Here is a 23,885-nt window from a genome sequence, read left to right on the forward strand (position 1 = left end):
TTGTTTTCTTTCTTTCTTTCTTTCACGAGACAGCAAAGTGACTACCGACTACTGAGAATTAGGCTGAGCTTCGACAACCGATGTGTGAACTCTTGTTCGAATAATAACTAATGAAGAAGAAATATATACAATCCGATGAGAATGAATAAATCGCGTTCTATGAGATCGATCACATTTACTGATAAAGAATCCTCTGTAGAATTCAGTGCAGTACAACCAAACAAAAAAACATGCTGAAAAATTCACACATCTTTTCGCGAGAGACATCTAAAGCGAATGTACAAAAAATCTTTCACGATCTATACAGAATTTTCGTTAGGATTCTCATGCCCGTAAAGTCAGTGATTTATATGGTTATTGCGAAAAATGACTGAAAGACAACAAGAAAAAGAGAATGTTGTTGTTTTTTCTTTTCTTTTCTTTTTTTTTAGAATTTCATGATTGCATTTTTTGTACGTCATAGTAGGTCACTAATTTCAGTGCCGTCTAATTGCACTGATTTTATTAATCCATAAGATAGACACTAAAACAAAACTTGTTCTTTGTCAACAATTCACTTGTTGGAGATTTGTTCGGAACTTAATAATCGAATCGAGCTAAAACCAACGACCAGAGAAAAAGTCTTTTACTTTTTATGATCCAGGGTTTACTAATTAGAAATTATTACGAGTTGTCCAAAAGTGGAGTCTAACTCGGAGAATCCTTTTCTTTTCTTTCTTTCTTTCTTTTTTTTTTTTTACTTTAGAGCAAGATTGATGTTAAAAAGAAGTAAACGATAGCTAAAACTATACAATTGAAAATTTTCGAAACAAAACTCTATTCAGAAATATCTCTTTCAATTCACAAACACTGTCTTGAGCCTTAGCCATACTTTCGAGCCTGCAATAAAAAAAAAACATTTTTCAATGACTGCAACTTGTCCAACAAAAAAGTGATGATTATCATATATCGAGAAAGATACATTTGAGAAATGGTACTCTCTTGTATTTACCGACCGCTCTGTAAACACAAGATTTTTCAAGGTCTCTGCTGCAAAGAGCAAACATGGAGGACAGTTACATGTCGATTATCCAACTTTTTTTTTCATCGAGCCATTCTATATCAATTTACATTTTTTAATATAAAAAATGTTGCTCGCCCAAACCCCTCTTCACTCGCAGCTGATGCAAAAAGTGATTACTAGACTTGGGAATAATTGCGAAATAGTATCAGCACTATTTGCTTTCTTCAATCTCTTTGAAATTGAACGTTTACAAAATTTAAATTCTAAAGTTGTAAGCTTTCAATTTACTCGATTTTCCCCAACTAGGCGTTTTTTTGCTTTGTTTTTCTGTATCAATCAGCAGTGAGTATCGAAAGTTAATCTCAATTTTCTGCTCGAAAGAAACAGCTGATAAAGTTATATATCAGCCCTCAAGTTTATCTCTATTACTAGTAGCACAAAAAGCGTCTCTGCAAAAGTTGGGACGTCCGCTTGAATATTTTGTTTAAAAAATTGATCAATGTGTACAGATATTACGATATACATATGCCCAATAATATCGTTCGCCGATCTGAGGTAAAGTGACAAAAACACGTGAAGCCGGCTTCGATCGTGAATAATTCTATCCTCGATTGGTCAAACACCAATCCCCCTCTTAATTTCTGCACTTGGTGTCTTCGAACTTGCGAGTTTCGCAAATTTAAAAGAGCTTAGGTATGGCCCCGCCTCACCTTAAGGACGCGTTATGGTATTTAAAAAACCCGCAACGACTCAATTATAAGACAAAAAAAAAAGAAAAAAGAAAAAAATACACAATCCTTCGACCGACGGCAGATCCGTAAATCACAGATAATTATTATTTCAGAAACCTCTTTTTGTGAACGAGGTGTGAAACACGCGTGTACCGTCTGACACGGAATTACTTAAATTCTATGTATAAAAAATCGGTTTCTCTCTCTCTCTCTCTCGTATTCTCCGTCGCGAATCATCAAAAAAATTCGTTGTACTAATATGGGAAACGTTGACAAATTTGATGTTCAATAATCGACGGAAGAAGAAGATGATGAAGAGTTCTAAGAATTAATCGAAGAAAGAACCTCGACACAATGTGAAAATTCGCCTTCTGCAGTAAGTTGGTCCAGATGAAATATTTCTACGGTCGTGTAATAGCAAATACTATTTAACGCTGCTTATAAATATCAATAGCGTCATTTATCGTCGTTTGAAAATTGGTATTTAGAACAAGATTCTGCTGCTGTGTGCTCCACGGAATTTCAAGGAAGCACACGCGGCCCAAAATTTGGTGTTACGGCAAAAAAGTGTTTCTTCTTTTCCGAAATATCGTTTCCTCAACTCGAGAATCTTGCAGATTCTTCACAACTTCGAGTTGGAAAAGTTAAGAAGTAGTTTCAAAAAGGAGCAACCTTAATTCGAAAAAAAAAAACATTACGTATGTGGCACAAATTGCTGGTTTTCGAGTGGTCGCACCAGTGAAAATTGATTTTGATTTTGTGCATGCATTTGTACTTGAAGCTGCATTTGCTGAGCCTGCAGACGTGTAAAAGCGCTGGCAGACGCGAATGCTGGAAACGCCAGAGTCGTGTTAAGACTCTCGTTGTGTTCTTCCAGAGAATTCTGCGCGTAGTGTAGAACTAGATGCTTCAACGTTTGATGGATATTGTATGGTTCTGCGAATCCAAAACCCCTTTCCGTTGCGTAAATTATGCAGTGATTTACGGTACCATTGCACCTGAGAACAGAAATTTATATTGCAAAATACTTTGCATTCCATTTCCAGGGCTCGGACTCAAGATAAAAAATAGTATCAATAGTGGTAATAAAACTTGAAAAATAGAAACAAAATAGTGGCAAAATGTTTTAAATAAAGCCCTATGGATTTGCAAATAACAATTTGAATTTTAAGTTACACAATAAAGAAATTCCAGTAAATTATATTGATAATTTTGAATTCTATGCAGGTATCTTGAAATCTTTAAAATCGTTCTGGAATGTTTGGAAATATATTGAAACCTTTTGAAATCGCACAAAATATTATGTAATCTTTAAAATATTTTGAAATCTTTCTGAATCTTTTTAAATCGTTTTTAATCTTTCTGGAATCTTTTGAAACATTAACATTTTTTTTAAATGTTTGAAATCTTTGTGAAATCTTTTGAAGGCGTATGAAATTTTTGAAATATTGTAAATATGACGTACAACGGCTAAGCGAAAAATTGAAATTTTAAAAATATTTTTGGAATTTTTTAAAATATATTTAAACCTTTTGAAATTGTTTAAAATATTTTGTAATCTTTCTAAAATCTTTTAAATATTTATAATTTGTTGAATCTTGCTTAAATCTGTTGAAATATTTGAATTTTTTCTGAAATATTTATGAAACCTTTTTAAATCGTCTGCAATATTGTAAATATGACGTAGGACGCCTAAACGAAATCTGCATATCTTTCAAATCTTTCTGAAAACTTCTAAAATATTTTAAAATCTTTCTGAAATCTTTTGAAATCTTTCGTAAATATTTTAAATCTTTACAATTTCATGGTTTTTCGGGTCACTTATTACAAATCTGGCCGCGAAATTGCAAAATCTATTTATTTAAACTATTTGTTTAAGCAAATTATTCCGAAGAATTAGATTGTTCACATGATGCATATGCTTTTCATGGTTCTTGGGTCCGCTGAGTACGAATCTGGCGTCAAATTTGAAAAATCAATGTGTTTAAACAATTTTTTAAATAATTTTCTAACAAATTGTTATAATATTGAAGTTTTTGCAAAATGCTTATGCTTTCATTGGCTGGTGTGGCCTCTGAGTACGAATCTGGCATCAGATTCGCAAAATCAATGTGTTAAAACAATTTTTGAACAAATTGTTGCAATTTCTCGTATTTGATGTTTACCAGCTGTCACCGCGTGGAGGGCGAAGGATAGACAGTTTTTTTTTTCATTTTGATTTTTTTGTATCCTTCTTTATTTTGTTCTTCATTTTTTTAAATTAAAATTTTATTTTATTTTATAGTAAATGTCCAATACGGTGGCTGACAGAAGGAAATATTGCAACAATTTGTTTAAAAATTGTTTAAACACATTGATTTTGTGTATCTGACGCCAGATTCGTACTCAGCGGACCCAAAACCCATGAAAAGCATATGCATTATGTGAACAATCTAATTCTTTGGGATAAGTTGTTTAAAAAATAGTTTAAACAAATTGATTTTGCAATTTCGCTGCCAGATTTGTAATAAGTGACCCGAAAACCTATGAAAAATATATATAGGCTGTTTGGGTAATAGTCAAATTCATTGTCGTCACTTGAGGGTAGAAATAACAATTTCTTTTTTTAAATTCGCCATTTTGAGATATCCATCTTGAATTTCAAAGTTTTTGTTTTACATTTTTCGAAAGTTCAATATGTTTGTGCACTTTTTTGCACCAATTTTGTTGCATGAAAAAAAATTTTCGATACGAAATCCAGCAGCCAAAATTTGTTGTCTTAAATTTTTCCGTGTTTTTTGTTATAAATACCGCCATATTGAATTTCCTGGTAAACGAGCAATCATTTTGACAACTTCGCCTTGTAGACCGGTCTTGAAAACATAAGTATGTTGAGTTTCAAACATATGCGACATGTTTTACTACCACGACTGCATCAGCAAAGTTAAGCTTAGTTTTTCGGTCTTTTGGGCGTTAATGGGTTAAATCCTTAGAATTTGGTGAATTTTGCTTAAATCTTTTGAAATATTTTAATTCTTTCTCAAATCTTTGTGAAATGTTGAAATATTAAAAATTTTGTTGAAAACTTCTAAAACATTTGGAAACCTTTTGAAATCGTTTAAAATATCTTGTAATCTTTGGAATCTTTCTGATATCTTTTGAAATTTTTTGAAATCTTTTGAATCTTTAAAATTTGTTAAACCTTGCTTAAATCTTTTAAATTTTTGAATTGTTTCTGAAATATTTGTGGGATATTTTGAAACATTTTAAATATTTTTTAAAGCTTGAAATCTTTGTGAAATCTTTTGAAATCTTCTGAAATTTTTTAAATATTGTAAATATGACGTACAACGCCTAAGCGAAATCTTCAAACCTTTCAAATCTTTCTAAAAAATTCCTAAATTTTAAAAAAATCTTTCTGAAATCTTTTGGAATTAAAAGAAAAAAATTTTAATCCTTAGAATTTCTTGAATTTTGATTAAATCTTTTGAAATCATTTGAAACATTTGAAATCTTTTTAAAATCGATATGAAATGTTTTTAAATCGTCTGAAATTTTTGAAATATTGTAAATATGACATATAAAGCCTAAGCGAAATCTTGAAATATCAAAATCTTATCTTTCTCATATCTTTTGGAATTTTTTTAAATCTTTTGAATCTTTAAATTTTGTTAAACCTTGCTTAAATTTTTTTAAATATTTGAATTTTTTCTGAAATATTTGTGGAATCTTTTGAAACATTTTAAATACTTTTTAAAGTTTGAAATCTTTTGAAATCTAATGAAATTTTTGAAATATTGTAAATATGACGTACAACGCCTAAGCAAAATCTTTCAAATCTCTCTGAAAACTTCTAAAATATTTTAAAATCTTTCTGAAATATTTCAGAATTTTTTTTTAATCCTTTGAATCCTTAGAAGTTCTTGAATGTTGCTTAAATATTTTGAAATATTAAAAAATTTTTTTTATTTTAATTTTTGAAATATTTTAAGACCGTTTGAAAAATTTTTAATCTTTGTGAAATTTTTTGAAATTTTCTGAAATTTTTTAAATATTGTAAGTATGTCGTTCAAAGCCTAAGCGAAATCTTGAAATCTTTAAAATCTTTCTGAAAACTACTAAAATATTTTTAAACCTTTTGAAATCGTTTAAAATATTTTGTAATCTTTGTAATCTTTCTGATATCCTTTGGAATTTTTAAAATCTTTTAAATCCTTAGAATAAGTTGAATATTGCTTAAATCTTTTTAAATATTTGAATTCTTTCTCGAACCTTTATGAAATCTTTTGAAACACTTTAAATCTTGTTTAAATCTTTGTGAAATCTTTTGAAATCTCATTAAATTTTTGAAATATTGCAAATGTGACGTACAAAGCCTAAGCAAAATTTTTGAAATACCTACAATCATTCAAAACTTTCTGAAGCCTTCTAAAATATTATGAAACCTTTTGAAATCGTTAAAAATATTTTGAAATCTTTAAAATCTTTGAAATCTTTGATATATGATTCAATACCTGTGTGAAATCTTTTAGAATCTTTCTGTAATATTTTTTAAATCTTTTAAATCCTTAGATTTTTTAGAATCTTTCTTAAATCTTTTGAAATATTTGAATTGTTTCTGAAATCTTTGTGAAATATTTTGAAACCGTTTGAAACATTTGAAATCTTTTTAAAATCTTGGTGAAATTTTTTGAAATCGTCTGAAATTTTTGAAATATAGCGAAACAATCCCTAAGCGAAATCTTTGAAACTCTAAGTCTTTTAAATATTTCTGAAAACTTCTAAAACATTTAAAAACATTTTTAAATCTTTGAAATCTGATTTAATGCCTTCGTGAAATCTTTTAAATCCTTAAAATATTAAATGATTCAAGGCTTTCTATTCCTAATAATTACAGTTCAAGTTTTAAAATAATTAAGTTATATTTACAGTTCAACAAGTAAAATTTTTTTGTCATAAATTTTCCATTTTAAGCGCTTTTAATTTTCAATTGTTTAAGTCTTTCAAGACTGCATTTAAAAAATATTCGAATTAAAAATTTATACTTAAAAATAAAAATCTAAAATGGAAAATTTTGTTAAATAAAATATTTTCGAATTACGCATTATAAACTGAATGATATAATAAAAAAAGAAGATAAAAATTCGAACAATTATTTAGACCTTTCTTCTAAAATTTGGAAATTTTCCGGTCAAAAAATAAATTCTCTAACATTTTCTGGTTTATCCCGGTCTCAAAAAAAATTCTGGTCATTTCCCGGTTTTCCGGTCCAGCGGCCACTCGGTAAATATGTATTAAAATACTGAAAGATTTTAATTGCTCTTCAGATTCCTCATGATAAAATTGAAGGAAATTGCCAGGTTTTCCAGGTTTCTAAACTTTTTAAATTTTGAATGCTTCCAATGTTCTTTTTTCACTCTTATCGAAATGCTGGATTTAAACATCTTTTAATGTTTATATATAAGTAATTTCTGAACGATATTTAATTACGAAAATATGGGAAGGTAGGGCTTTTATTTAGAAAATATACTTTGAAACAGTACGATTGAAATATAAATTTGTTCACTTTTTAATAATCGAATTTGAAAGTATTCGATTGCGGACTGTTTCAACTTTAAAATGTTCAACCAAAAAATGTTACAAATTAAATTAGGTGTAATTTTAAAAGATTTTTCTTTAAAGTCAAAAAAAGTTGAAAATGCACAATACAACGCTGTAAAAATAAAGAATAAATGATTCTTAAAAACTTTAAATTAATTTTTGTATAGAAATAAGCTGCAAAATTTAGAATTTCTAACTTTTAATACTTAATGAGTTCAAAGATTCATATTCATTTCTTAAAATGTAAATTCAAATTATCATTTTCAATGCTCTAAATTAAGGAATCAATGAACTTGAAAATTTTCAAAATTACATGATTTTAAACAATTTTAAGCTAGAAACTGTTAAAAATTGAAAAATTGTATTTTTTTGAACTAAAAACTTTTTAAATTAGAAGTTAAATTATTTTAATCTTAAGTAGTTTAAAAATCCTTTAAAAGCATCGAAATTGTATTCCAAAATCTTGAGAAATCTAAAAGTTGTTTTAAATTTATTCAACTTTAAAATTATTTTTGAAATTTTTTAGAACTTCTATTTTTTGAAATGAATAGAATTTTCCAACAATTTTTAGAAAATCCTGTAAATTTTAACAAATATTCTTCAAATCTTCCAGATTTTTTTTCTTCTCAATTTTGCAAATCTTTTAGAAATCTTTCTGAATATTCTTTTAAAATAATATTCTCAAATGAAAAATTATTTGCAATTTTCCTAGGAAAATTATGAAAATGTTTTTGTTCTTTTGAAGCCTTTCACAGTTCTTAAAAAGTTTCTAAAGTTTATTTATTTATTTTTTGTAAACTGTAAAAATCTAAATTTTGTTTTAAATTAGGCTGTGGCTGTTTTCACACAAATTTCGGTATGAATAGCCGAATTTTGTCAGTACACACTTCGTTTAAATTATATAAAATCATTTCAAGGTTTAAATTAATTTTCACTTTTCAAAACTTCTAAATGCCTCTTAAAATTATTAACATTTTTTCACTTGCTATTTAAACACAATAATTCAACCATTTCACTTACAAATGAAACATTTTTTTAAAAAGAACAATCAAAATTGTAACCTTCAATTCTGTTTCAAATTGTTATATTTTAAATATTTGGTTTCAATTCATTCGTCATACATAAACAGTCAAATTGTGCTGAATATTAAAAAATTATTCTTTTTTTTTTATAAAAAAATTTGAAATTGAATGCATTAAAAATGGAATATTTTAGACTGAAACAATATTTTTAATTTAGTAAAAGCCTTTATTTAAAAATACATTATCATTATATTATTTTAACGCTAAGATCGGAAAATTCTTAATTTTGAAAGGATTTAGAATCGTTTTTGACAAATCAATTATTGTCCGCTTTTAAAAATAACTTATTTCTATTTAAAGTTCATAAAATAAAAATGTTTTTTATCCAAATTTGGAAACTGTAGATGCTTTTAATTTTTAATTATTTAAGCCTTGAAGACAAAATAAAAATCTAAAATGGAAAATTTTCAAAGTATAAGATTCTCGAATTAAACGTAGTATACACTGAATAATGTCATAATTGAAAAAGATAACAATTCAACAAACTATTTTAAATACTTTTGAAATTGAACTCGGGAAAAATTTTCTTCTAAATATTGTTTGAAATTTCCTGTCAAAAAATAAAATTCACTGTCATTTCTCGGTTTTCCCCGGTTTCAAAAAATTCCCGGTTTTCCAGATAGGGTTCCGGATTTTCAAGGTTTTCAAAGTTTTCAAAGTCGCTGGACATCCTTGTAGAGACATGATAAAAATTCTTAATAATTCTACTTACATTATGGACAAAGCGTATTGTCCAATCCTCGATCTCCGCACGAGAAAAGTTCCATCCGGTCGTCCCATGAGTATCCGATCAGCATCAGACCGCGAACATTCGAGATACAACCAAGCCTTGTCATCAGAATGGACCTCGAGGTCAAAGTCTTGTAGATCACTAAAAACTGTATCGCCAATTGTCGCATTTGCCAAGGCGCTGCTCGAAACCAGTTGATTGATTTTGTTCTGCTTCATGCCAGCCTTCTTCAGCCACCTGTAAAAAATTCGAATGTAAAACGAGAATAAAAGAAAAAAATAGCAAGACTTGAATTTTGCGAAATAACTTTCAATGAGCTACGCACATAATATGTTTGTCTCTCGTTTTCACGAGGATGATAATCTCCGGTTTCAACTTGTGCATCTCCCGTTCCAGAGTTCTGTTGTACGCAATTTGCTGCTTCAAGCTATCATCGAGTTGTTCTCTGCTATCTTCCAAGGACTTCAGTCGTCGTTTTAACAATTCAGCATTATCCGTCAGTCTGAAGCAAAAGAATATAACACACATTGAAAAAGATTCAATTGACAATTTCTGAGATTTTCGGAACATTAACGAACGGGGACTACTGGATTGGAAAATATTACATAAGTAGAGAGCTATGATTAATTAAGTTCAGGTTATATAACCGAGAATATGACAGAATTTAGGAGAATGTAAAAGAATTTAAGAGAATTTAAGAATTTATGATTTTTAACAAAATTATTATTGTTCAGGTTATATCAGTGGTTAAATAGAAATTATTTTCTAGCTCAAATATATTCAGGAATTACAGTGTTTCATATACAAATTAAAAATTTTCAAATGTATTCATTTATTTCAAACAAAAAAAAAACAACTTTTTTCTACTTTAAAAGGTAATTCTTTAACAGAATACTGATATTTTAAAAAACAGGGTGGCCTTTTTAATCGACGAAATAAATTCCCGGTTTTTTCCCGGTTCGCAAACATTTTTCACGGTCAATGAAATAAAAAAAATGGAACATTAGAACTAAAAAATTTTCCACCTGAGGTAATAAAAACTGAGCTTTAAATGAAAGCACTCAAAGTGGAACTATTCAATTTTGAACTTTTAAAATTGAAATTTAAAAGTTTTTCATTAAAAAATGTTGTATTGAAATGCTCAATCATTTACGCGTATAAATTTGAAGGTACTAACATTTTTCAATATAAAAAAATATATATATAAATCCACTTTATCATTTTCAATGCTTTAAATTAAAAATCAATCAATGAACTTTAAAATTTTCAAAATTATATAATTTTAAGGAATTTTAAACTAGAAACATCAAATATTGAAAAATTAAAACAATTTTAACTGAACACTTCTGAAATTAAAAACTTAATTATTTTCTTTTTAAATAGTTTAAACACCCTTGGAAAGCTTCAAAATTTTATTTCAAAATCTTGAGAAATCTAGAAGTTGTTCGAAATTGGTTTTAAATTTAAAATTATTTTGAAAATATTTTCAGAACTTCTAATCTGTCAAAATGAATTGAATTTTTTCTACAATTTTCAGAAAATCCTGCAAATTTTAAAAAACTTTTTTAAAATTTGGATCTATAAATAACAATTGAATATTTATTATTTGTAAGCGAAATTTGAGTAATTTTAAGAGATATGTAGAATTTTTGAAAAGATTCAAACTTAATGTAAAACTTGAAATGATAGCCTAATATAAAACAAAATGTAGATTTTCGCAGATTTTAAACAAAAAATTAAATTCTTTTCAAGAATTGTGAAAGGCTTTAAAAGAATAAAAACATTTTCTTAAGACTCCTATTTCATTTCGAAAAATTATTTTAAGAGAATATTTAAAAAGATTTTCAAAGATTTCAACAGAATTTTCAAAAAAGATTCTAGAAGATTTTAAGAAAACTTTCTCAAATTTGCATGATAATTTGTAATCTTTTTAAAACTCCTAGATATATCTTAAAATTACTCAAACTTTGTGTAAAAAAGTTAATTTGTAAACTATACATTAAAATTGTTAAATTTCACTTTCTATGCCAAACAATTCAGTTAAAGATTCTTTACTTTTAAATATTTGGTTTCAATTTACTTGTCTTAAATAAAAATTCAAATATTGCTAAATATTCAATAATTAATTTTTTTTTTAATTAAAAATTTCAAATTGAATGGGTTAAAAATGGAATATTTTAGACTGAAACAATATTTTAAAGTTAATCAAATCCTTTAGTTAAGAATATATTATTATAAAGTTATTTTTAAGTTGAAAATAGTTTATAAACTATCAGTTAAGTGGGACGATGGTCGTGGGGGCTAAAGCGTAGGCTTTGGACCCGCTCCTTCGGCTTTTGCGGGTTCGATTCCCGCCTCGCACTCTGGAAGAGTCTCGGTGGCCCATGCGGTGAACACTAGCCTAGCAAGGGGGAGTTGTTCATCTCCGGAGAGTCGTGGGACCGGTACCTCTAGAGAAAAAAGGTTTTTCTCTAAGTACTTAAGGCTGTTGCTCTTGGTGGTTCGGAACCCACCTTAAACTGTAGGTCCCCATTCCACCACCACCAAGTAAGTGTGTGGAGGGTGTGTAAAGGAATAGAGAAGGTGTAAGAAAAATGTAAACCCTTAGGAGACACATTAGAAGCTTCCATTCCAACTATCAGTCGCACGTTCACATTTGTTTAATGACTAAGACTTTCAAATTGAAACCGTTAAGTTTTAACGTTAAAATCTGAAAATTCTTCAATTTTAAACTGGTTTAAAATCATGTTGTCAAATCGAAATATTTCTAAAACTGTCTAAAACACTTTAAAACCTTTTGAAATGCTTGAAAGCCATGGATTCTTTGAGAAATCCTTTTTGAAACCTTTACAATTTTTTTTAAACATTTGAAATATATCTAAAGCCATTGTGAAATTCTTTAAAACTGTTTGGAATATTTTGAAATCTATGAAATCTTTTGAAATCTTCTAAAATCGAATGAAACTTGTCTAAGTCTTCAAAATCTTTCTGAAATTTTCTAAAATACATTGAAACTTTTTGAAGTCTTTGAAATATGATGTTACTAGTTCGCGAAATCTTTGAAATCCTTGAATTCTTTATTTTCTTAAACATTTTCAAAATTAATTAAAATATTTGAAATGTTTTTGAAATCTTTGTGAAATTCTCTAAACCCGTTTGAAATATTTGTGAAATTTTCCAAAATCTTAGGAAACCTTTCGAAATCTTTTTAATCTTTCTGAAATTTTCTAAATAAATTTTAAACCTTTTGAAATCGTTTGAAATATTTTGACATCCTTGGAATCTGATGCAAATGCCTTCGCGAAATCTTTGAAATCCTTAAATTCTTTGAAAAGTCTTCTTTAAAAAGTCTTTTTTGAAACATTTGCAAATTTTTTTGGAAATATTTGAAATGTTTCTGAAATATTTGTAAAGTCCTTCAAAACCGTTTCAAATGTTTTTAAATCTTTCTTAAATCTTTGAAGTCTTTGACAAATCCTTGAAACTTTTGTAAAATCTGATTTTATAATATTCTAATTATTTCAAAGAACTTAATCAAAAAATATGAGAAATTTGAAAGTATTTCAAATATTTTTAATATAGTTCAAAGATTTGAAGGGAGTTTAAGTAATTAAAAGCTCGCAATAGCAAAAAATGTCCAGTATTCCAGGAAATATCAGATTTCATGAAAGTTCACGGGGTTTTCAAGGGGTTTTATTGAATTTAAGTAATTTTAATATGATTTCCAAGGTTTCAAGGAATTTTTCTATTTTTAATTTAAGGAACTACAGATAAGGATCTTCAATACAAATATTTGCGAATTAAAACTTCTGAAGCAACTTTAGTTTCAGGGACTCAAAAATTAAAGTATTTCAGAATTAAACATTCACCACTTTAATTTTAAATCGAAATTATAAAAAAATGTTAAATAGTGAAAATTATTAAGAGGTATCTGATTATGCGGTATCGTATCAAATAACAATAAAAGCAACTGGATATATTTTATTATTAAAAAAATGAAATTTCTCCATTAAAAAAACCTTTGCTGTCATTTTCGCCGATCGAAATTAAATACTTTTAAGTACTGTAAACGTTTAAAGTTTATTCATTCTAAAAAAGTTGAAAAATAGATTATTTGTAATTGAAAGCATTAAAAATAATGAATTCAACATTAATTAAACCGTTGAAAATTAAATAATTTCAGAATTAGTTTAAAATTTGGATCGTAAAAATAAATCGATCAAAATAAACTAATTAAATATTTTGCAAATAGCTATGTCAAAACTGACGTGTACTATAATAAAATATCAAATTTACGGGGCGAAAAAAGCACACAAAAAAATTAATAGTTGCAATTCCAAGCAAAACAGATGAATTATTTACAAGAAAAAATTACTAAATTTCTAACTAAAAAGTTAAGCTTTCCAACTGAAAAATAAAATGTTTTATACAAAATTTGGCTTGCAGTCCCGAAAAGATAAATTTTCAAGAAAAAAGTGCAATTGAATTTAGAACCATGTAGCTGCACTTTCAAACAAGAGGCGAATTTTGAAGAAAAAGTTGCATTTTTAATCAATAGTTCAATTTTTTATCAAATAGTAGAAATTTCGAGAGAAAAAAAATTCACTGCAATCGAAAACTGTTGAATTTTCAACCAAAAAGTTGATTCTCTTTTCGGGGGCTAAATTTGGCCCAAGACAAAAATAAAACCATCACGAGTTATTATTCTGATTTGACGAATATAAAATTCCATAATTTTGTCATAAAGTAGAAGGTTCAAAAGGGATCCATGAATTTTATGGAAAATAGGAGGAAAAAAAGAATTAAAAAAAAAGTATAAGGAGGGAAAAAAGGTACATAAGGGAAACGTGTAAAGTTTGATATTAAATAACATTTTAATACCATAGATTACCATAGATTTTATAACGATAGATTAATTCAATTCTTTTTTTCGGGTAAAATTTAAAATACGATGGATTAAAGTCACTGAAGTGGCATTTTACTTTAAAAAGTGATTATTAGGGATGGTGGTCTACCATTTCGCAAACCTGGTGCCTAAAACTGGAACTAGAAAGAGTAGGTACAATTTTAAAGTTGTACATTATTTTTGGCATAAAAGTATTTTTACGATAGTTTTAAGAAGTGTAAGACAATGATTGAATATTAAAAATAAATCTTCATAAAAAACAAATAGTTTTAGATCAAATTTCCATACTATACAGTGAAAAAACACATTTTTGTGAAATAGTTTGAAAAATATATAATTATTTCACTATTTCATGTAAGTTTCAATGAATTTAAATTTAAATAAACTTGAATTAATGTATGTAGCGACAAATTTTATCCAGATTATGCGAAGAATAGACGATTTAGGGTGGCCGTTTTAATCCAAGAAAAAATACCCGGTCATTTTTCGGCTCGCATACATTTTTCACGGTCAATGAAATTGAAAAAATCGAACTCTAAAGCCAACCATTTTTCCATTTGAATTAATAAAAAGTGAGCTGTAAATGAAAGCACCCAAAGTGGAATTTTTGAATTTCAAACTTTTACAATAATTTACAGATATAAAATGGAAGCTACAAACACTTTTAAACTGAACAATTTTTTATTAAATGCAGTTCAAATGCAAAACAAATTTTTTAACTTTTATAAATTGTACAGTTCAAAGACTCAGATTCAGTTCTAAAAATATTATTCCACGCAATCATTTCCATAGTTATAAAAACTAAATTGAAGAATCAATCAATAAATTTGAAAAAATTCCAAATTATATCATTTAAAGCAATTTTAAGCCAAAAAGATTAAAAATTGAAAGATTAAATTTTTTATAAACTCAACACTTCTTAAATGCATGTTGTTTACATTTTTTTCTATTTTTATTCTATTATGTTTGAAATTATTTCAGAACTTCTAAACTTCCTTTAAAATTAATCCCACTGTTTCGAAAGTACTTTTTCAATCCTCACAAATTAAACAAATTTCCTTAAAATCTTCCACATTCATTTTTGATAATTTTGTAAATCTTTCTAAATCTTTTTCAATAAACACACAAAATTATCTTTTAAAAATAAAAATCATTATTAATTTTCATAGAAAATGTTTTTTAATCTTCTGAAGCGATTCCAAATTTTTAAAAATCTTTGAAATATTTTGTTTGAAATCTGCCAAAATCTATATTTTGGCGTTACACGTACACGCTTTGTTTAAATTATTTCAAATCATTTCAAGTTTTAAATTCAATTTGAATTTTTTCAAAACTTCTAAATATTTCTTCAACTTCCTTGAATTTTTTTAAGAATAATATGTTATTTTTATTCATACATCGAAGTTCAAAAATTTGACTTAGAATTTAAATTTTTTTTATACATCAGTTAAAATGTAACTTTCACAATTTATTTTTTAACATTTAACTATAATTACAGATTTTAAATAAACAGTCAGATATTTCTAAATATGAAGTAATTCTTATTTTTCTTAATTAAAAAATTTTAAATTGAATGGTTTAAAAATGGAATATTTTAGACTGAAATAATATTTTTAATTTAATGAAAGCCTTTGTTTATGAATATATTATTTTGTAGCTATTTTAAAATTGGAAATACTTTATAAAATTTCAATCGGACGTTTACATTTGTTTAAGTAATAAGAATTTCCAATTGAAATAGTGCAAATCATTTTAAACGTTAGAAACTGCAAATTCTAAAAGTAATTTTAAAAATCATTATTAATTTATATTCACAGTTGATCAACTGAAAATGTATTTAAAAAAAAGAATGGAAATCACAGTTGAACACAGATATTTCTGTCAAAAAATATGTTTCTTCACCTTAAAAAATGTAAATTCCATCTACACTCCTTTGTTTCCGATAAAGACTTACTTTCAGCATCCAAGAAATACTTTAAACCCCACAACAAAAATCGTTAACACACTTTTATGCAAAAATTAATGTACAACTTAAAAATCTAACCTGTTCTTTCTAGTTCAGATTTTTGTCACCAGATGGCGTAGCGCAGTTTAACCATTCCCAATAGTGAATTTTCCTTTCAAAACTTTTTAGAAAGTGACTTGAACAAAATAAAATAAAAAAAAAAGAGCGACTGAACTCACGTGGATATTTCGTGAGGCTGAGCTTCCTTCTGGAACTTTTCTTGCAGCTTCATCTGATCCTCAAACATCTTGATGGCTTCGGAAAATGCCTCTAAGGCTTGTCGCTTAAGTTGCACTTCGTAAGCTGTTCTACTGTAGAGTTCAGAACAATTTTGGTACTGCCGCAATGTGTCCGTCGTAGTTTTCTCAAGTTCAATGTACTTTTGAACAACTTTCGCCGTATCCGTGGTACTAGAAATTTCATCTTCCTACGAAATTAGAGAGAACAAATTATATACCGAGCGAGATTACAAGTTATTAAGTTGATTCTGCAAAAATTGGTATTGGTGATAAATTTTAGAAATTCAGGCCTCAGGACTACTCACTTGAGTAATTCAAAATAATAGCAATAATTGCATAAATTTGGAAAAATAGTAGAAGGATAGTATCATGCAATTTTTTAAATAATTAAACTGGAGGGTTAATATTTTTTCTCGAAATTTGGTATACTATATAAATTTCCCACAAAATTGCTTGAAATCATTAAAATCGATTAAAAAGCCCTGATTTCTGTTGAAATTCCCTGCAATCGCAGGAACCTTTCAATTTTTTAAATCCCTTGAAACCTATAGAAAATTCTTATATTCTTATGGAATCCTTTAATTTCTTTTGCAATCCTATGAATCCTTCAAATATTGTAAAATTCCTTGAAATCCCTTGAAATTTTATAAATACCGTTAAAAATTTCTGAAAATCGATGAAATCTTTTAAAACACACGAAATTCTTTGAAATCTCCTGAAATTACTCGGAATTTTTTGAAAACCATTTTAAAAAATTATAAATAGATGTTTCTTTCAGGTGAAATTTTCAAACAAAGAAATTAACGTTAAAACAAAAAGATGAATTAAATTTCTACCAAAAAAGACGTATTTAATCATAAAATTAAAATCAAAAAGAAAATAATTTTGAACCAAATAGTTAAATTTTCGAGAAAAAAAATTCATTTTCTACGAAAAATACGAATTTTTACCCTTAAAAATGATACACAAAAAAAATAATTAAATTTTTCAAAACAAAAAATGACATAGTGACATTTTTAGTTGAAATATTATTTTTCTACAATTTAAAACGAATTTTCAAAAAAAAATAGTTAAATTTTCAACAAAAAAAAAAACGATTTTTGAATTAATATGATGAATCATCAACAAAAATGAATTGACAAAAAAGTATTTACTCTTTCAAAAAGTTGAATTTTCAAGGAAAAATGTTCCATTTTCAGTTACAAAAAAAAATTTTCAAACAAAAAAAATTGCAACCAAATAGTTGAATTTTCCACCAAAAAGTTTCATTTTCTACCAAAAAAGACTAATTTTCAACATAATAAATGAATTTTCAACTGAAAAATATAAATTAAAAAAAAAAGATATACAAATAAAATAGTTAATTTTCCACCCAAAAAATTAATTTTCAACAAAATACAAGAATTTTCAACTAAACAAGGTAAATTTTCCACAAAAATGGCAGTGAAATTTTATTTAGAAAATTAATTTTACTACAATTAAAAACGAATTTTCAACAAAATAGTACAATTTTCATCAACAAAAAGAACGATTTTTGCATTAAAATGACGAATCATAACAAACAATGAATTTCTAACAAAGTTACTCTTTCAAGTCGTTGGATTTTTAAGGAAAAATGTTCAATTTTTAGTCGCAAAAAAGAATTTTCAACAAAAAAAAAAAAACATTTTTAACCAAATAGTTGAACTTTTCCAACAAAACGTTTCATTTTCTACCAAAAAATACGAATTTTCAACATAATAAATAATTTTTCAACTGCAAAAAATATTATTTTTTAACAAGGAAAAATGTGATAGTTTATATTTTAACCAAAGATTTTAATTTGAATTCAAAAACAGTTGAATTCAACCACAGAAGACAAATTTTCAAGAAAATAGTTGAAAATCTTCTATCGAAAAATATTAGTTGTCACACAAGCATTTGCATTCTTAGGCAAACAAGATGATATTTCTACAACAAGATGATTTTTTAAACCACAGACGAATTTTCAATGAAGAAATATTGTTTAGTGAATAAAGAAAAAAAAATTAATCCAAAATATGCAATTTCCATGCCATAAAAGAGGAATACTCTACAAAAAAGTTGAATTTTCAAACGAAAAATATAAATTTTCCATAAAAAAATTAATATTTAAACAAATAGTTTATAAATTATACGACACACTCGCAACAAAAATTGCAAAATTGTCCTCTCCGGGAATAAAATTCCATATTTTCTATGGATTTTTTTCCTTTATTCACCAAACAATATTTCTTGATTGAAAATTCGTCTTTGTAAATCGTTTTAAAATCTTGAAATTTCTGTGACATATTTTGGAATCTTTAAAAACAAATGACAAAATCTCTTAAATCTTTGAAATCCTTAAATTCTTTGCAATCATTGTTACATTTTTTTTTAAACTTGATGAAATCTTTTTAATATTTGTGAAATCTTTCTTTAACCTTTGTTTGCGGAAACTTTTGTGTTCGTTTGTACTCATTGCAATTTTTTTAATCTTCTCAAATTTCTTGAAACCTTTTGAAATCTTTTAAACATTTTTTGAAATCTTCTAAAAATCTTTCTGAAATCTTTTGTATTCATTTGAAATCTTGGTGAAATCTTTTGAAATCTTCTAAGAAATTTGAAATCGTTGCAAATCTTTAAAATATGATGTACTGTACTATTTCTGAAATCTTTATGAAATTTTTATATGCAATTTTTGTGAAATCCTTTGCATTAATTTGAAATCATTAAAATATTTGAAATTTAAAAAAATGTTGATCCAATGTTGGAAATCCTTGAAATCTTTGTGAAATGTTTTGAAATATTTTTAACCTTTGAAATATTTACGTAATCTTTCTGGACTCTATTGTATTCATTTAAAATCATTTAAATATTAGAAATCTTTGTAAAATATTTTTAAATCTTCTAAAACCTTTTGAAATCCTTTAAAATCTTTGAAATGTTTTGAAAGTAAATTTTTTTTTTTGAAATATTCGAAATCTTTGTGAAATTTTGTCTAAACGCCTTTTTCAAATCCTCGAATCCTACCCAACTCATCCAAAATCCATAAACTCTTTTTAACCAGAAAAAGTGTCAAAATAGCCCCTGAGGTAAGTCCGAGGGCTGGAAAATTGGACCAACCTGTTGGAAACGAGAGATCGGATGCAAAAGCTTGATGTCCAATGTCGAATTATATTGGGCGAGTGAACAATTTCGATAATGCTCGACAAGTTCAATCACAGACTGAAAACTGTAGGGCTCGGAAAAACCATATTTCCCGTTCCGATGGCAAATCTTGATGAGTTTATTGGTCCCTCCTTTCCTCAGCGTCAGGGTGTACTCTCCTCCTTTCGAGGACGCATTCCGAACCAAGAAAGTTCCATCGGGTGTGTCGATCATCTTCTCATTGACTTCATCCCTCGTAATATCACCCCAATACCACTCGGCTTCGTGAAGAACTTTCGGCCTGAAAAACAAATTAACATAACCAGCTGTACCTATTTCTCTCTCTCTCTCTCTCTTATGTCAGATACAGGAATTTAATTCAGTTGCTGCTGAAAGAGCGATTATAGTTTTACCTGCAGGTTTGTTGCAGCTGGTCTTTGTTACTTTCGCCAGGCGTAGAACGATCGCCAGCTGCCAGTTCCTCAAGTTCAAAAACCGGAAATTGTGGTCTCGAGACTTTTCTAGGTGGTAATTGCGGAGCACTCGCAAATTCTGGTAGCTTTTCATTCCAGTTTCCATGGAGTAGTAACAACTCCATTATGCGTATGTGTGCTTCTGTATTGTGGACAACTTGACTGTAAATAAATGTAAATCAGGGTTAAAATCACTCGATTACAGGGAGTTTAGCGTAAAGAGCTCAAAAAGGGGCAATTTGGTCAATAATGTTACATGGATCATGGAATGTCTCATCAAATTCAGGAAAAACATTTCCTAACAATTCCAGGGGTTTTCCAGCTATCTCAAGATTTTTCCAGGTATAATTTTTCGCTATTTTATTATAAATAATTTTTTTTGTTTAGTTTCTCAGGGTGGCAGTTTTAATCGACGGAATAAATTCCCTGTTTTTTCCCGGTTTGCAAACATTTTTCACGGTCAATGAAATTTAAAACATGGAACACTAAAGCTACAAAATTTTCCACTTGAGGTAATAAACACTGAGCTTTAAATGAAAGCACTCAAAGTGGAACTGTTAAATTTTGAACTTTTAAAATTGAAATTTAAAATTTTATCATTAAAAAATTTGGTATTCAGATGCTCAATAATTTACGCGTACAAAATTGAAGGTACTAACATTTTTCAATCTAAAAAAAATTATATAAATCCACGTTATCATTTTCAATGCTCTAAATTAAAAATTCAATCAATGCACTTTAAAATTTTCAAAATTATATAATTTTAAGGAATTTTAAGCTACAAACATCAAATATTGAAAAATTGAAAAAAAAATTTAAATACTTTAAACATCATTGGAAAGCTTCAAAATTTAATTTTAATTTAAAATTAAAAAAAAAAAAAACTTTTTCAGAACTTCTAAATATCTGTCAAAATGAATTGAGTTTTTTCTACAATTTTCCGAAAATACTGAAAATTTTAGAAGATTTCTTTACAATTTGGATGAATAAATAACAATTGAACATTTATCATTTGTACGCGAAATTTAAGTAATTTTCTTAAGATCCATAGAAAAATTAAAAATAATTTTTCGTTGTGAAAAATTATTTCACAAGAATATTTAAAAAGTTTTACAAAGATTTAAACAAAATTTTCAAAAAAGATTCTAAAAGATTTTAAAAAAACTTTATAAAATTTGGATAATAATTTTTTATCTTTTTAAAACTCCTAAATATCCCTTAAAATTACTTAAATTTTTTCTAGAAATATTAATTTGTAAATTATACATCAAAATTTACAAATTTAACTTACAAATTAAGCATTTTTGAAATACAACAATTTAAATTGTAACGTTCAAAGTTTAAAGGCTCTTCAAAATTTCAACGATTCCAGGTTTTTTAAGTCAAACAACTCAGTTAAAGATTCTTTACTTTTAAATATTTGGTTTCAATTTACTTGTCTTAAATAAAAATTCAAATATTGCTAAATTTTCAATAATTAATTTTTTTTAATTAAAAATTTCAAATTGAATGTGTTAAAAATTGAATATTTTAGACTGAAACAAGATTTTAAATTTAATAAAATCCAACATCGAAGGCTTTTATTTTTTATTTATTCAAATCTTTCAGAAAGCATAACAATTCCACTAATTATTTAAAAACTGTTAAAATCGAACGTGGACAGATTTTTCTTCTACAAATTTGTAAAATTTCCGACCAAAACAAAAAATTCACTGTCATTTCCCGGTCTCAAAAAATTCCCGATCATTTCCCGGTTTTCCGATCTAGCGGCTACCCTGGTTTCTATAAATTTAGTAAATATTACAGGATATTCTTGAATATTTCAGAACGATAGATTAATTGAATAATTAAAACAATACTAAAAACATAATTAATAATTTCTTGAATTAATCTGTAAATTCTATGAATTTTAATAATAATTCGCAAGAAGAAAATTATTTTTCCACAAAAAAAAACGATTGATTTTTAAAACAAATTTATTTTCATTTTTAGCCAACTCGTTTGATTTTCAATCGAAAAGATGAATTAATTATTACAATAATCGACATTTAATTGCAATACTTGAATTGAATTGAGAAAATTAAATTGAAGCTAATGAATTTTCAACTGAAATGATAAATCTTCATCCGGAATAAAAGAATTTTTAACTAAAAGATGAATTTTTGAGAAAAGAGGTCAGTTTTCAACGAAGTCATTTTGTATTAAACCAAAAAGATGAATTTTCTACCACAAAGATGATTTTTTTAAACAAAATACACGAATGTAAAATGAAATATTTGCATTATCAAATACAAAAAGACGAATTCTCGACCATACAGTCAAATTTTTAACTAAAAAAGATCAAGTTTCAACCAAAAATGGAATAGAAGATTAATTCCTACCAAAAAAGTCAAAATTTTCAACTAAAAAAGATTATTCTTCAACCAAATATTGAATACTTATATTTACCGTAAGAAAATTAATTTTCAACAATAAAATAAACAATCAAGATAATTATTAACAAAATTGCTTAATTTTCAACCAAGGGAGATGAATTTCAATAGAAATAACGAATCTTTAACAAGAAAAAAATTGATTTTTATCAAAAGAGTAACTCTGAATCAAGAAATTTAAACTTCATTCCAGCAAGATAAATTCAAGACAAACAATATATTAGTTGATACTTCAACTAAAGAAGATTTAAATTTTGAATAAAAAATACTGGAATTCAACTAAAAAGAACGAATTTCCTAATTAAAACTGACAAAAATTCAACAAAAAATAGAATTTTTAGTTTAAAAAATTTAGTTTAAAGAAAAAAATAAATAATTTTCAAGAAAATAGTTAAATACAGTAATATAGAGCTAATTGTACAAAAGAATCATTGTTATTCAATTTAATAATGGAAATTAAAAAATGTATACAAATTTCTGACATTAAAGAATTCATTTTTTTACATTAGATATACTTAAGAACATTGAAAATTCATTCATAGCAATATAAAAGAACTCGATAAAACATAAGATTTATTAAATAAACAATTTTTATGAGTTTTAAATAGTTTTCATAATCAAGAATATTCCTCCTTATAAAAATTATTTCATTAATAAATAAATCGTGAATATTCAGTTTTACACATTTTTTAATCGAAATCTCTTGACATTCTTTGGAATCTTTAAAAATAATTTTAAAAATGTTTTATTCCTTTGAAATTTGTCGAATTCCTTCATATCCCTTGAAACTGTTGAAATATGTCAAAATGTCTCGAAATCGTAGAAATCCATTAAAATTAGTAGAAATAAGTAACATTCCTTTGAAACTACTTAGATATAAATTAAATTAAAATTTTTCATTCAATTTCTCTGAAAAAATGTCCGTGTAAAGAACGGTGCACGTCTTCACGGCCCTGGATTTTTTTTAAATATTGAAAACAAACTGTTTAAAATGCCTAAAAATAAATTTTGTAATATTTAAAATCCTTCTTTTTTAAACGAAATATTTTTTAATTAATTGGAATCTTTCAAAAACACTTAAAAATTTGTAAATCCTTTAAAATGTGTTTATGTCACTAATCCCTTAAAATTAGAATTAAACAAATTTTAATTATTTAATAAATTTATCTAAAAGCCAGTAAAAATAAAATGTAAGCGCACTCACGTCACTTGATTTTTGTTTTCTAACATTCAAAACATAAATTATTAAAACATTCATAACAAATGTTTTAATATTAAGAGATCTAAAATTTATGTGAAGCGAAATCTCTTCAAACTCTTTGGAATCTTTTTAAATAATTTAAAATCATTAAAATCCTATGGAAATTTTATATATCCTTCATATAATTTGAAAATTAGAACTCCTTAAAATATCTTAAAACCCTTGGAAATCGGAAATTTTCATTAACATTTGTAGAAATCATTTTAAATTCCATGAGTAAAAATTTAATTAAATGTATCGTTAAAACAAACCGTTTAAATAAAATTCGCGCGAGTACACGTGTCTGTGTTTTTATT

General features: G+C 26.6%; 1 protein-coding gene across 3 annotated transcripts in view; it reads right to left on the reverse strand.

Moving 5' to 3' along the window:
* Nucleotides 1–104: 104 nt before the first annotated feature.
* The window catches only part of LOC117170582 (phosphatidylinositol 3-kinase regulatory subunit alpha), a 175,553-nt gene continuing 151,772 nt past the window's right edge, over nt 105–23,885 (reverse strand). For all 3 annotated transcript variants that reach the window (XM_033357437.1, XM_033357436.1, XM_033357435.1), the window contains 6 exons: nt 19,837–20,058; nt 19,400–19,724; nt 16,217–16,464; nt 9,452–9,628; nt 9,109–9,363; nt 105–2,732 (listed from right to left, as the gene is read on the reverse strand). In XM_033357437.1, coding sequence (XP_033213328.1) covers nt 2,429–2,732; nt 9,109–9,363; nt 9,452–9,628; nt 16,217–16,464; nt 19,400–19,724; nt 19,837–20,058 — 1,531 coding nt within the window. In that variant the 3' untranslated portion in view covers nt 105–2,428. The remainder of the gene's footprint in view (nt 2,733–9,108; nt 9,364–9,451; nt 9,629–16,216; nt 16,465–19,399; nt 19,725–19,836; nt 20,059–23,885) is intronic.

This window comes from Belonocnema kinseyi, chromosome 4 (assembly GCF_010883055.1).
Source record: "Belonocnema kinseyi isolate 2016_QV_RU_SX_M_011 chromosome 4, B_treatae_v1, whole genome shotgun sequence".
NCBI classification, from domain to species: Eukaryota; Metazoa; Arthropoda; class Insecta; order Hymenoptera; family Cynipidae; genus Belonocnema; species Belonocnema kinseyi.